Below are 13,433 nucleotides of genomic sequence, written 5' to 3'. Positions count from 1 at the left end.
CGTAGCGGCCTAGTGGGTCCACATACCCCTAGATCGTGACAGTGCGCTCATGCCATGGAACCCGCTGGCCAATCTAAGACCGCAGTTCAGGTGATACAAACAGATATGCGTGACTTACGTGCACGCCAGGATCAACTCCTCGTGGCTGTAAACTCCATCATCGCCCGACTGGATCAACCCTCTGCTCCCCTTCCGGATGCTGCTGCCGTTCCACTGCCCGTTACGCCTCCTGTCTGTTCCGGATTCACAGTTTCGTTGCCTCTTCCTCCTCGCTATGACAGTGATCTTACAGCCTGTAGAGGGTTCATCAATCAATGTGTTATTCATTTTAGAGTACGCGCTCATCTCTTCCCCTCTGATGAGGCCAAGGTAGCGTTCATAATCTCCCTTCTTGCTGGCAAGGCCCTCGCATGGGCGAACCCCATCTTGGAACCACAAGGACCCGAATTCTTTAATTTAGCCTTATTCTTACAGACTTTTCATACTATGTTCGAGGAGCCGGGTCGAACATCCTCTGCAGCGGCCACTCTGCTAACCCTAAAGCAAGGAGGGTCCACAGTAGCAGAGTATGCTATATCCTTTCGTACTGTGGCAGCAGAGTTGGCATGGAACAATGAGGCGTTTGTGGCGACCTTTTGGCGGGGTCTGGCCTCACACATTAAAGACGAGCTAGCAGCCCACGACCATCCCTCTACCCTGGTGCCATCCGCCACGTCTGGCGCAACCTGCCACATCTAGCCCCATCTGTGCCAGAGCCTCTGCTGCCATCTGGACTATCTCAGGTACCCTTGTGCTACGAACCTCTTCCATAGACTTTGCATAGACTGTGAGTTGGCCAGCCGCCTCTCCGCTACCACGGAGCAGCTTAGTGGGTCCACATTCCCCTAGATCGTGAAAGTTAATTTCTCCTGCAACAGAACTATAGACGTATTGAAATCAATGGGATGTCAGTGTAATGCACGGATGTGTTGGGTCCTCCAGAGCGAGTTACACTCTGTGTAGTTGCTCTTTGATCTCTGACCTCCCTCTAATAACGCAGAATTCCTTGACATGGTATTTAAAAATGTTTTTTTCCAAACCAGACACCACTTTTAAGCCAAATTCTTTAGTACAGAAATGAAACATAACACATAGTTAAAATGAATAAACACAGATATGAAGTACTCAATACTGATTGCCTATAACTTGCCAGCACCAACAATTGGTACCAACACCTTCACACTTGTGCCTCAATATGTTACTTGTCAGTGTTTCAGATTGGACTGCAAGGGCCTTGTGCCAGTGCCTGCATAGAGGAGTGGTCACTCAGGACTTGGAATGGGCTCTGTTGGAAGCTTGCTTTGGTCTCCTTGAATTCTTGGTTGAAGAAGCTCCTACTAAAGAAGACTGGATACGGAAAAGGTGTCAAGCACTATCTGCTGTGATACGGCTAAGCTCCATCCCTGGATGCAAGAGGCTCTTAGACATGCAAGAAAAGGTACAAGATCCTTGTGTTCAGCTGTAGAAATAAATATGGAAGTAAAATTGTAGATCATATTTTATGTGGGGGCCCGACTCTTCGCACCCCAGACGATCAGCTGTTTTGATGGGGCCGTGGCGCTCATGCGAGTGCTGCTTCCCCTTCATTCCTGTCACTGCTCATACTGTGAATCTCTGACACACTTGTAGCGGCGGTTCACAGTTACAGCCTTCTACTATTTACATTGTGAGCAGTGAAAAGAATGAAGGGGAAGCAGCGCTCGCATTAACGATGCGGTCCCTTCAAAACAGCTGATCGTCGGAGGCGCCGAGACACTATTTAAAAATTTGTTTACACATGCTTGTTTACGGCCAATACATTTTAGTACCCCAATAAATATAAATCAGTTATTGTGCCCCTACAGTCTAGTCCTCATATTGGTTACACACGATCTGATGTTTATTTTAAAATAGTAAGTGTAATGTTTAGGATCAATGCTAGGGTTTAGGGCTATTGATAGCAGTAGTTGGCACATTGCTTTTTACTTTATTATTTTTTATTTACTGTTTCTTTTTTATATTTTGCTTTATATCTCACACAAAAGGTCACAATTGAACATTATTAATTATATTTATATTTAGAGATTAGTACTCCTCTGTGGCTGGAGATGACACAGTAGCCCTAGTTACATGGTAAACTGTTTTAATCTGTAACACATCCAGAGCTCTGGGTCTTCCTAAATTTAGCATCCCTGCCTTCACTGCAGAGTCCTGGTGGTCATGTGATCGCCAGGTTTATTACAGAGGACAGCACTGCTGCATCCCGTATTATATGCACAGAGCTGGGTATAGACTTAAAGAGGATCTATCGTCTCTCCTGACATGTCTGTTTTAGTACTTAGTACTTGCATTCTCCCTAAAATAACAATTTTGTTGCATCTTTTCTTAGCACTATGCATTGTGATGTTCCTCTGTTATTCCTCCTGGAAATATATTTATAAATTGACAACTGGGTTTTGCCATTTTCGTTGTCAATGGGTCGTGTCCCTACACCTTCTGACACTATCCAATTAGAGCTGACAGGGTCAGACTGTTTAAAGAGTCTCTGTCACTAGTTTAGTGATGCCCAATCTCCTAATCTAATAGACACTGTCACACTGATAATGCTAATGAGAATTGTGTTCCAAAAAGTTAATTTTTTTAAAAGTTATAAGCTTTTTTCTAAATATGCAAATGAGGCTATACTAGACAAGTGGGCGTCAACACCAGCGATTCTCCTGAGGTGGAGCCTCCTCACAGCCTCTGGCGCTGTCCTATCAGCATGAAGCTGCTTCACACAGTGTGAGAGACTGAGGCAGGAGGGAAGGGTGATCGATCACTTTACATAGCCCTATCTCTGGCTGTGGACCACCTAGAACTGCGTTTCTGGTGGCATATGAAAGATGAGATTCTAATCTTGTTAAACAACCGGAGATATCACTGGTTGAAAACACAGTCGGGAATAGAAGCTGTATATTATTTGATCACACTGTGTTGCTTGGCTGGAAAGAGGAGAACTGTATAACACTGATTGGACAGTGTCATACAGAAAACATTACACCGCCCAGAGTGAAAAGAAAGAGTCACCTCCCATTTGGCAAGTATAGCTAAATTAGCATATTTAGAAAAATGCACATAACTTTGTAAATAATAAACGTTTTGGAAAAAAACAGTAGTTCGCATCATAGGATCTATTAGATTAGTTAGGAGATAGGGAATTAATAAACTGGTGACAGAGTATTTTTAAGGACAGGGGCATGGTCACGCCCAGTTGTCAATTTATTCATACACTTTCAGGAGGAATAACAGTGGAACGGCATCATGTAGAGCATTGAAAATAAGGTGCTCAAGCATGATATTTATTGGGGAATACAAGTACTAAAACAGATGTGCCAGGAGGGCAGATAGGTCCTATCTAAAATAACTATTGCCCAAACCATCTTGCTCTACTTCTTCTGCTTGGCCAAAAAGGCATAGTTATTGCAATAGAAACAAAGAATCAGAACGGTTAAAATATAATCTGTCCAGAATTTTCTAAGGATTCCCAAAAATCAGAAGAATCCATACACAAAAAAATTAATCTCCATGGCCAGTTTAGGACATGTCATTTATTTTACATTTGCTAATCTGCTTTCTTCTATATTTAAAGGTCTGTCAATTTGGAGTTATTTCCTCTCCATGTAACAGCAATGCTTTGTATCTGCTGGGTAATGCACAGCTTGCCCAATATGATGATGAGCCATCCTCAAAAGAAGCACAACGTGCACTTCAGAACTCAAAGCTCAGCTTTCAAGCCAGTATTCGCCTAGAGAATATGCCAACAAGAGGACCTCCTCCTGCAGAACTAACACGTAAGATCACTATTCTGAAATGGACCCTGTTGCAAAAGTTATATTATTGGCACTATCTTATCACCGATGGGATCATATACCATATATAATGACTTCAGGCTGCCTTCTCATTCTATAACTAGTGAAGTGAGAATATAAAATAAAAAGCAATCAATCAACGAAAAACAGTAAGGACTTTACGTTTAGTTGTATATACATGCAGTGGAAAAAATACATGTGGATTTTAGGGATGGAGCCAACATGGTCCTGGCCCCTCTCCAGGAACCATATATCAGCATGGGCTGTCTCTGTGGCACATATGTCCTTGGGTGGGGTAGAAGTCCATCCAGCCATGGACTGGGAATGTCCCACAAACTACACATCTGTATAGTAATTGACTACAATGTAACATCTGGTGTCTAATATAAAAAGCAGTTACCAAATTTGGAAGTCGACTAGTATGACCCTAAGACAGTAATTGACAGGTGTATTCACATAGTAGATGCATCACACAGTTGCCCACATCAGGTGTAGTTCTCCCTTTTCGAGGTTGGCATCAGAATTGTACCAGTTATTGTTTTAGCAGAAGAACCGAATACTTTAACCCTTTCGCTGCCAAGCACGTATGTAATACATCATGAATTGAAACGCTTTCCGCGACTAAAATATAAGGGCTAGAGCTTAGATCTTGGTATCATAATAAAGCACAGAATAGCTTAGCTTTAAAATGATACCAGACTCTAGATGTAATATTCGGGGCGCAGCACTTGCTTGAAGTCAGGGAACAGGATGAAAAGTTTTACTTCCTGGTTTTATCGCTGTAAGGGTATGTTCACACGGCCTATTTACGGACGTAAATCGGGCGTTTTTGCCCCGAATTACGCCCGAAAATAGCGCCTCAATAGCGCTGACAAACATCTGCCCATTGAAAGCAATGGGCAGACGTTTGTCTGTTCACACGAGGCGTATATTTACGCGCCGCTGTCAAATGACGGCGCGTAAATAGACGCCCGCGTAGAAGAAGTGACCTGTCACTTCTTTGGCCGTAATTGGAGCCGTTACTCATTGACTCCAATGAATAGCAGCGCTAATTACGGCCGTAATTGACGCGGCGTTCAAGCGCCTGCACATGCCGGTACGGCTGAAATTACGGGGATGTTTTCAGGCTGAAACATCCCCGTAATTTCAGCCGTTACGGACCCCCGCCGTGTGAACATACCCTAAGGGGGGCGTGGGGTGTGGGGTCTGATAGTGAGAACAGGAAGGAAGATCACATCCTGTTACAGTCATCCCTACACCTGTACAGCCTTCCAGTGAACCCAAGGGGTGATACAGGATGTTTTCTTCATGTTATGTCCACTCTTATCAATAAGACGGATATATTGGGGGCTTTTTGTACCAGCTTTTTGATCGCTGATATTTTTGGTCTCTTCTGTAGCCATAAGTGGCATGTATAAACTGTGAACAGCTTTAACTTATATTATTTGGATGTGTTGTGCATCTAAGGCTCAGATTTAGGAAGACTTTTACTTACAAAGATGACCTTTATGCACTTTTTACTCAAATTTACGCATTAATGCAAAACTGCTTGTTTGAGTATTTAAGTGCTGATTGATGATTTTTTTTCTTTTCTGTTTAATTCAACTTTGATTTTTCTATGTCAAAATTTTGGAAATTGTTGCAGTAGTGAAAGAGTTAAAATTTCTTTATTTTCATTTTTATTGTAGATCAGAAGTGGTGGGAGGAGTGGAAGGTGTCACAAGAATTAAAAAGACAGAAACAGGCGCCTCAGGCTCATTCTGGTAAAGAAGGAGCCTCTGTGGCCATCTCTACACCAGAAACTTCTAAAGGGAAAGGAGTCAATCAAGTGTCCAAAGTAACAAGCGCTTCATCCAGACCTTGGCCTCCCGCAAAGAGAGGCGCCACATCTGCAGCGAGCGGCCATAATATTCCACCCGGGGGAAGCAACACTAGAGCTATTAAATCTGTTGGGGGTAACAGTAAAATGGTTAAACCAGGAGGAAGCAGCAATAAAACAGATACAACTGGAGTGAGCCATGGTAAAACACTTACTCCGGCAGGAACTATCACAAAATTGTCCACTATGGCTGCCAGGTAAGCCATTACATATGTGCTCACTAATAAGTTCTTATAGACATACGGTATAAAGCTGAAGTGAGGGAATATATTCTGTGTACAGCATTCATTTTATTTTTTATGGCACATTTTTATATATATATATATATATATATTTCTTCCATATCATTTGGCCAGCTGATGATACAACTATATTACAGTCATACATTTCTATGGGCGCTGTATCCGGGATCTATGTGACACCGATCTCAAATATGGTTGTATGCATTGTCATTTTTCCGTTAATCAATGTCAAACTAGACAAATTAAATCCAATGCCAATAAATCCACAACATTGTATAACACAAAAAATATCAGCTCCCCCACTGCAGCATCTTGTAATTCTCACATTTCAGCCTTCAATATGATCATCATTCAAATCAGGTGGCGCTTGGGGGAGCTTGAATAGAGCACAGGACGAGAATGCACCCTGCCGCTCAATTCAGTGTCCATAGGATTGTCGGAAATAGCAGTCATTCTCGTCATCGGTGGGGGTCCCAGAGGTGAAGACCCCCAGTGATCACACATTTATCACCTACCCTGTGGATAGGTGAAAAAAGTTCATCTTGGGACAACCCCTTTTAAATTATATATTTTTTAGTCTTATGCAGTTATTTTCAATTCCCCTAGAGGGCGTGGTGGAGCCACAGAAACCACATCCAGGCCCCAGGCAGTGAATAATACCGGATCAATAAAACCTGCAGACCAGTCAGCGCCTTTACAAGAAAGACCAGCTATATTACAAGACAAGCCTGCACTTGTTGAAGGCAAGTGATTATTTTTTCATATTTTTTTGCTTGTTTAGGTTATTAATATTTTTAAGAAAAAAAACAAATGTACAAACGTCATTAAGTAAAAAACATAAGAATACAAAGGTAAACAATGCCATAAGCATAAAGGGGGTCTCCCCCAGGTGAAGTGAATTATTGCTTAGGGGTTCCAAGGAGAGTTCTGTAGTCTAAGTGAAACGTTGACATATTGGGCTATAAATGCATGAATCATTGCGCTGGAACAAAGGCAAATGCAGGGGAGCATCAAGATAAGAAGTGTAGACAGGGTAGACCAAATGGATATCCTCCACAAACTACTCACATAGAAAAATATCAAGGAGTATCACCTGCAGTAAACAAAGTAGGCACAAACGGGAGGAGGGAGAGAAGAATGTAGTCCGGGAGGACATGGGGGCATTCATTTAGCCAAATTAGTTGAGGGGACATCAATGGTGCTGCAGAAGATGAAGCAGAGACGGGGCACTCCAGGCAATGAGGAGGGGGGTTGTGATGATTACAGAAAAGTACGGTATTTGGAAGAGGATTGGAATGAGGTCCAATGATATCAAGTGCTTGCATATCTGGTGAACTCCTCCGAGGGCTGGGCGATAAGACTCCTCCGAGGGCTGGGCGATAAGACTCCTCCGAGGGCTGGGCGATAAGACTCCTCCGAGGGCTGGGCGATAAGACTCCTCCGAGGGCTGGGCGATAAGACTCCTCCGAGGGCTGGGCGATAAGACTCCTCCGAGGGCTGGGCGATAAGACTCCTCCGAGGGCTGGGCGATAAGACTCCTCCGAGGGCTGGGCGATAAGACTCCTCCGAGGGCTGGGCGATAAGACTCCTCCGAGGGCCACCTCTGTATACCAATCCACAGACCTCCAACGGCAAGGAGTCATTGTTTTTGCTTCTTGCAATATCTGATATACTACAGCTTCAGGATTGTCCAGCATTACAACACCCGTCACTTCGTGGATAGTTTTGGAGAACAGCAGACCAAAAACATTACAGGGTGGAGCAGCTCCACCATATATGTGATATAGTGCCTCCTGCCAAACCACAAGGTGCCCCAAAATCCCTATTCTCTCCCACAGAAGGAGCCCCTAGAGAGAGAGAGGTGGCACATTCCATGTTGGTGGTGAGACCCTGCACACGGATGTGGTCTTCACGGGTATTGCAATGTTAGCAAACAATTAGAAAATGTACTAAAGTCATGAAAATTTGATGGAGGCACCAGAACCTCCTGTCATGGGTGGTTAGGAGTGTGGTGGTATCAGGGAGCACCAGAAAGTGGACTTATCTTTGCTATGGGGCCCACGTCCTCTATGTACGCCACTGGCAGTGATCAGATTTATTTGCTTGCTACCGCTCTATTCCTCATATCATTCCCACTGATTTGTAGACTAGGTGTATGCCAGAGAACGGCAATATCCTAACATAAGGTACAAAAAGGGGAGCTTTATTTTGTGCTTTGGATTTTGGTCCTATGTGAAGGTCATATAGGCTGTATGTTCTTATTACACATTAATGAGATGTAGCGAGCAGGATGTAGTTATGTAGGAGACCCTGTAAATAAATGATGACATCTCCATATTCTCTATCATGTTCCATGTAGATAAAGCTTCTGGCTCCAGACCGGTTAACAGCAGCTCCTTCCTGCATCGTCTGGGTTTAGCGCGCGCGCTCTCACGTACCAACGAAACGCTAACAGATGCTGCAGATTTATATCGAGAAGTCATTAAAATGGCAGCAGAGGTAATGAAAAACTCTTTGTAACATCGGCTGAGGGACTGGTATATAGTTTTGTTTTTTTTGGAGGGTTGTTTGGGAAAGAACCGTAATAACAGATCATGAGGCACAATATTAACAATACCCTGGTAATTGGAGCGCCATGTAAATCTGACTATATCGGCATCCGTCAACTGCCATGTTAGGTGAATCCTTCCATGGTTTTCTGGCACAATTGTACAGAAAAGAATAGCATTCAGACTGAACGCCATTTTTACTAAGACTTGAACAATTTTTTCCAAAATTACGGAAAGTGTTGGATGAATATATCACACGCGACAACCGCTCAACAGTGCACCAGTATTATTTCCTAAAGTGATTATAATGACATGTGTGATATTGCATATAAAACCCCACACATGCATTTTAGGTTTTTTTGCCTAACGGGTTTTAATATTAGGGGAGATTTTTTTAATGCGAGTGCACCAAGTTATTGGTGCACCAGTGTCTTTCCCATGTTTAGCGAGCGCCACATACAGAAACAGGAGATCATTAGTAAATATGTGTCATACTCCGTGGGACTCTGAAGCCCCCCACCCACTTTCTCGACTGTCACATTTGTTGAGGCAAACCCGCAGCATGCCCTATATGCCGTGGATTTTGCAAAAGGTGGAATCTAAGACAAAATCTGCTTGTAACACTTGCAGATTGTACCACGGATTTATGGCAGAATTTGCAGCAGGAACCGGCTATATCTGAACGTACCCATAGATTCCTATAACTGCACTAGTAGAGAACAGCTTAGGGCAGATTTACATTGCTGGGGTCTATAGCTGATATCTCAGGTACCCTAAGCCCTGTCCCAATGAGTAGCCATAGTATTTATACTAAAATATGTTTTTCCGTTTACTAGTTCTAATGGGGTTTTTTTTTTAACGTTCTACAAATATGGCTGAAGTAAAACAACATAGGCAATACACCAATACACTATGCTAAAATCCAGTCAACGGTTCATTAGGGAGCAAATTTTCATTTAGACTATTCAATTCAACCCCTATAATGTAAAGATAATCACTTGAGGGAGAGTTTTAATTTGGACTTTATTCGGGGCATTTATGAAGGGACGTCAACTTGCATCAAGATTTCCTCATCGAAAAGGATCTGACTTGTCAATGATATTTATACAAAGCTACCCAGCGGTAATGTCAAAAAAATGATATCCAATAGCTTAGGTCATTATTCTGTTGTGTATGGATTGTTCATCTGTAGGTTCCTGATGCCTACACTGAGCTGGCCGAGCTTCTGTTAAAGACGGACCCTCTCAGTGCAGTGGATGTCTATTGTCAATACCCTCAAAAACCACCCCAAGAACAGTCATTTGATGATGCGTTCATCCCTGGGGAAATTGTTCGCCTACTCATGAAACGTGAGAAGTATGATGACCCTCGTCTGCCCGTCAGCATGATTTCATATGGGAAAATTATGGGAATTGGTAAGTAACAGAACGGATGATGACATGTACTATACAAGATACGGGTGTTCAGAACATTTACCCACTTATTACTAATCATGTATTCACTGTAAATTACCATCTTTTTAACATTTTAAGACTTATTTGTAATGATGTATTTTATTCTTTAGTCTTTCTTGGGGGAGGGGGCAGAAATAACATGATTTGTAGATCCTCCTTTATATACTGGCTGCTTACCATTAGATCATTATTAGCAGTTATCTCTGCATTGAGGAATGCAGGAAAGGCACTGATAATGTCCTCCCAGTATGACCCGGCCACAACAGGGATCCTACATCAATACGTCAAGTTTTTCCATAGTAACATCCCAAGTAGGCCTTGTTATAACAATTTTAGTGACATGGAAGTGATCATGAGGGGGGTTAGGTGGTAATACATTTTTCAGGCTAATAATCAAGCTACGTATATAAAGATATAGATCTTGTCAGGCATACAAAATCTCTTTTAGGTCTCCCTTACACACGCTTTTTGCAGCATTTTGAAATGCGTTTAAAATACTCCATATGTTTCAAGCATTATTTACATGCATTTTGGTGGCGTTTCTTATTTAGTATAATTTTGTACATGCGTTTTAAAATGCGAGGGAAATCTCTGTGTGAACCCACACTTCTGCAGAAATCTTCTACCATTACTTTGTCTGCCATGGAGTACAGGAAATCTTTTAGATGGTGTTATGTGACAGGTCAGGCTTGTTTTTTCAGATTATTTTACTTTAGCTTTGTACTATGCGCTATGATTGATCATCACATTATCAGTAATTCTGAATTGGAGTGTCAGTTTGAAGGAATTTTACACTACATTTCCTATTCTCCACGAGAAAAATGAGGACTTATAGAGCACCCTATAGAGACACATGAAGTGCCTATGGCTCTGTGTGCCTAATTAACACCCAAAAAGTCTCTGTATCCTGCGTGTTCTCTTCTGGCATGCTGCATCGAAATGGAGTGGGTGGCCAGTAGGAAGTGACGGCACCAGCTACACCTCCCCTCTCCATTCACTAAGACTGTGATGATGTCTAGTCACAGGTAACTGCACAGACTCGCACTATCACGTCCCTAATATTGGCAGCGGTCTGACAACTACCAGGCTTTTAACCACTAGCACAGTCCTACAGGGTCAGGGCAGACTATAGATATTCAGTCCCGCAATCATATCCAGAATTCCTTTTTCTTGGACAGGACGTTACTAATCCACATATGGAAAACACAAAACATCTCATTTTTCTGAACAAGTGTTATTTCCTATAATTATAGTTTTCCGGGCAGAAGTAAAAAAAGTGCATGAACTGCGATTATTCCCTTTTATATGCGATCATTTTATATGGTTTATTCATATGTATATAACATTATTAAAAGTAAACCATAAAGATGGAGTATTAACACATTTAATAAGATTTAAATCAGCTCTACCGCCTTATTTTTATTGCAGCCATCAAGTACCTTTTGACATAGTATTTGTGAAGAAAGACCATGAAATGGCGGTTATGTTCGTATTTACATATTCTGCTAGCCCTGACTGCAAAAACGACAATCCTGAAATTGTCACTTATGTATATGGTCTGCATAGAAAGCAGGCAAATGTGAACAGGCCCTGACAAACGCGACTGGAGCAAAGGCTGTGAGAACAAAGCGAACAACATATGGTATTAGGAGGCCTGGATGTCCATGAATTATTCACATACATCACATGCAACAACATGCAACAACAAAGTGATTTACTTAAATGCTTTATGCTGAAGGCTTCGTAATAGTACAAGGTCTTGGCCCTTAATATGGAGACCATGATTGCGGTAGAAGTGCTGCGCGACATTGCTCCACCCAATACCGGATCAATATCCTTCGTGCTTCTGTAACTTAACTTTCCTTATTTGGTAAAGGGGTATTCCCATCTTCGGCCCTGTTCAGTTTTTTTGGCCCTGATTTTGACGTGTCAGCATCAAAAAATGTCTGAAATAGCCCATTGATTTCAGTGGGTGGCAGATGCATTTTTTCCCCCTGGCGGCTTTTAGCCGTTTGCGGGGGAAAAAAACGGCATGTCCTTTCGTGCCGCGGTTTTCACCTCTGACCTCCCATTAAAATCAATGGGAGGCAGAAAAAAAAAAATTATGGTGCTCATTTCCAAATATTTTTCGCTACTTTTTTTGCTTGCGGTCCTTGCATTAGCCTCAATTGCCGTGGGTGAAAAATGTTGCGAAAAAATGCAGGTCAAAATCTGCCTCAAAATTCCTAAAGGAATTCTGAGGGAAAAAAATTCTGCCTGCAAAAAACTCTGTGTGAACAGGGCCTTAGGGTCCTTTTATACCAGCCAGTATGGGCCATAAAAACTAGCGCCAATCAATGAGACGCTCGTTCATCGGCTGATCGTTGCGCTGTTTACACAGGGAAATTATCGGGAACGAGTGTTCATATGAACGCTCGTTTGCCCAATCATTGGCCCGTGTAAAAAGGCCTTTACACAATTGCTTGGCTCTTTCCGTAACTCTCATAGGCTGCAGTGGAGAGAGGCACAAGCAAGTGCAGCTACATCTTAATTGATTTCCATGGGGACAGCGGCTGCAGAGAATTGGCAGATTTGGGTCATGGACCCCCCCCCCCCCCCACAACCCTTTCTGCTGATAGGCGAGGGTCCCAGAGCTGGGACTTGCACCTTTTGCACATTTATGGCATATCATGTGGATATGTTATAAATGTGCAAGAAGGGAATTCACCTTTAAAATTCTTTTTTTATTTTTATACCATTGTAGGTTCTTTGGAGAAGTATATAACCATTCTAGAAGCAAAGTTCAAAACATCCATTCTCAAGATGGTCTACGCTGGCATTCACAATAAGTCAGAGGATGACGAAGATCTGCACGATTTCTTCCGTTTTAAGTGCTGGATATGAGATAATGTAATCATTTGAAATACCTTTTTTTGATTAAATAATTGAGTGTAGTATTTTCCTGTGCTTTTATTATGTCTTGATTTTCTGTTACAATGCAAATTCCTTATGCGACCAATAAAACGAGAACTAAAATATTTAACTGGCTAAGTAACCTATGACTCAAAATAGAAATAACTTTGTTTTATGTAGACAGTGTCCAGTTGGACATGGAAGATTGTTCTTTTATTCTTAGATAATGATTATAATTAGTAGTTAAAGGGAATGTCCAGTAGAAAAACATGGCTGTCTTCTTCCAAAAACTGTGCTACATCTGTCCACAGGTTGTGTCTGGTATTGCAACTTAGTTCCATTTACTAAAATGCAGTTGAGCTGCAATACCAGACACCGCCTATGGACAGGTTTGGACCTGGAAGAAAGCAGCCATGTTTTTTTTTTAAAATTCTGGACAACCCCTTTAAGACCAACAAACACGATACCTACCGGGTAGGCTAAAGGTTATGTGCACAAACATTTTTTTTTTAATATTGTATCTAAATGAATAAAAGAAGCAACTTTCCTTA

At 42.1% G+C, this 13,433-nt stretch overlaps 1 protein-coding gene across 3 annotated transcripts in view; it reads left to right on the top strand.

Annotated features, from left to right (window-relative positions):
- The window catches only part of LOC142760141 (uncharacterized), a 65,935-nt gene extending 53,047 nt beyond the window's left edge, over nucleotides 1-12,888 (top strand). For 2 of the 3 annotated variants that reach the window (XM_075863110.1, XM_075863111.1), the window contains 7 exons: nucleotides 1,249-1,477; nucleotides 3,647-3,848; nucleotides 5,555-5,942; nucleotides 6,594-6,730; nucleotides 8,347-8,486; nucleotides 9,729-9,951; nucleotides 12,734-12,888. In XM_075863110.1, coding sequence (XP_075719225.1) covers nucleotides 1,249-1,477; nucleotides 3,647-3,848; nucleotides 5,555-5,942; nucleotides 6,594-6,730; nucleotides 8,347-8,486; nucleotides 9,729-9,951; nucleotides 12,734-12,873 — 1,459 coding nt within the window. In that variant the 3' untranslated portion in view covers nucleotides 12,874-12,888. The remainder of the gene's footprint in view (nucleotides 1-1,248; nucleotides 1,478-3,646; nucleotides 3,849-5,554; nucleotides 5,943-6,593; nucleotides 6,731-8,346; nucleotides 8,487-9,728; nucleotides 9,952-12,733) is intronic. The other variant, XM_075863112.1, reaches the window with a different exon arrangement.
- Nucleotides 12,889-13,433: the final 545 nt, after the last annotated feature.

Source organism: Rhinoderma darwinii, chromosome 4 (assembly GCF_050947455.1).
Source record: "Rhinoderma darwinii isolate aRhiDar2 chromosome 4, aRhiDar2.hap1, whole genome shotgun sequence".
Lineage (NCBI taxonomy): Eukaryota > Metazoa > Chordata > Amphibia > Anura > Rhinodermatidae > Rhinoderma > Rhinoderma darwinii.
This window is presented reverse-complemented; position numbering and strand designations above follow the sequence as displayed.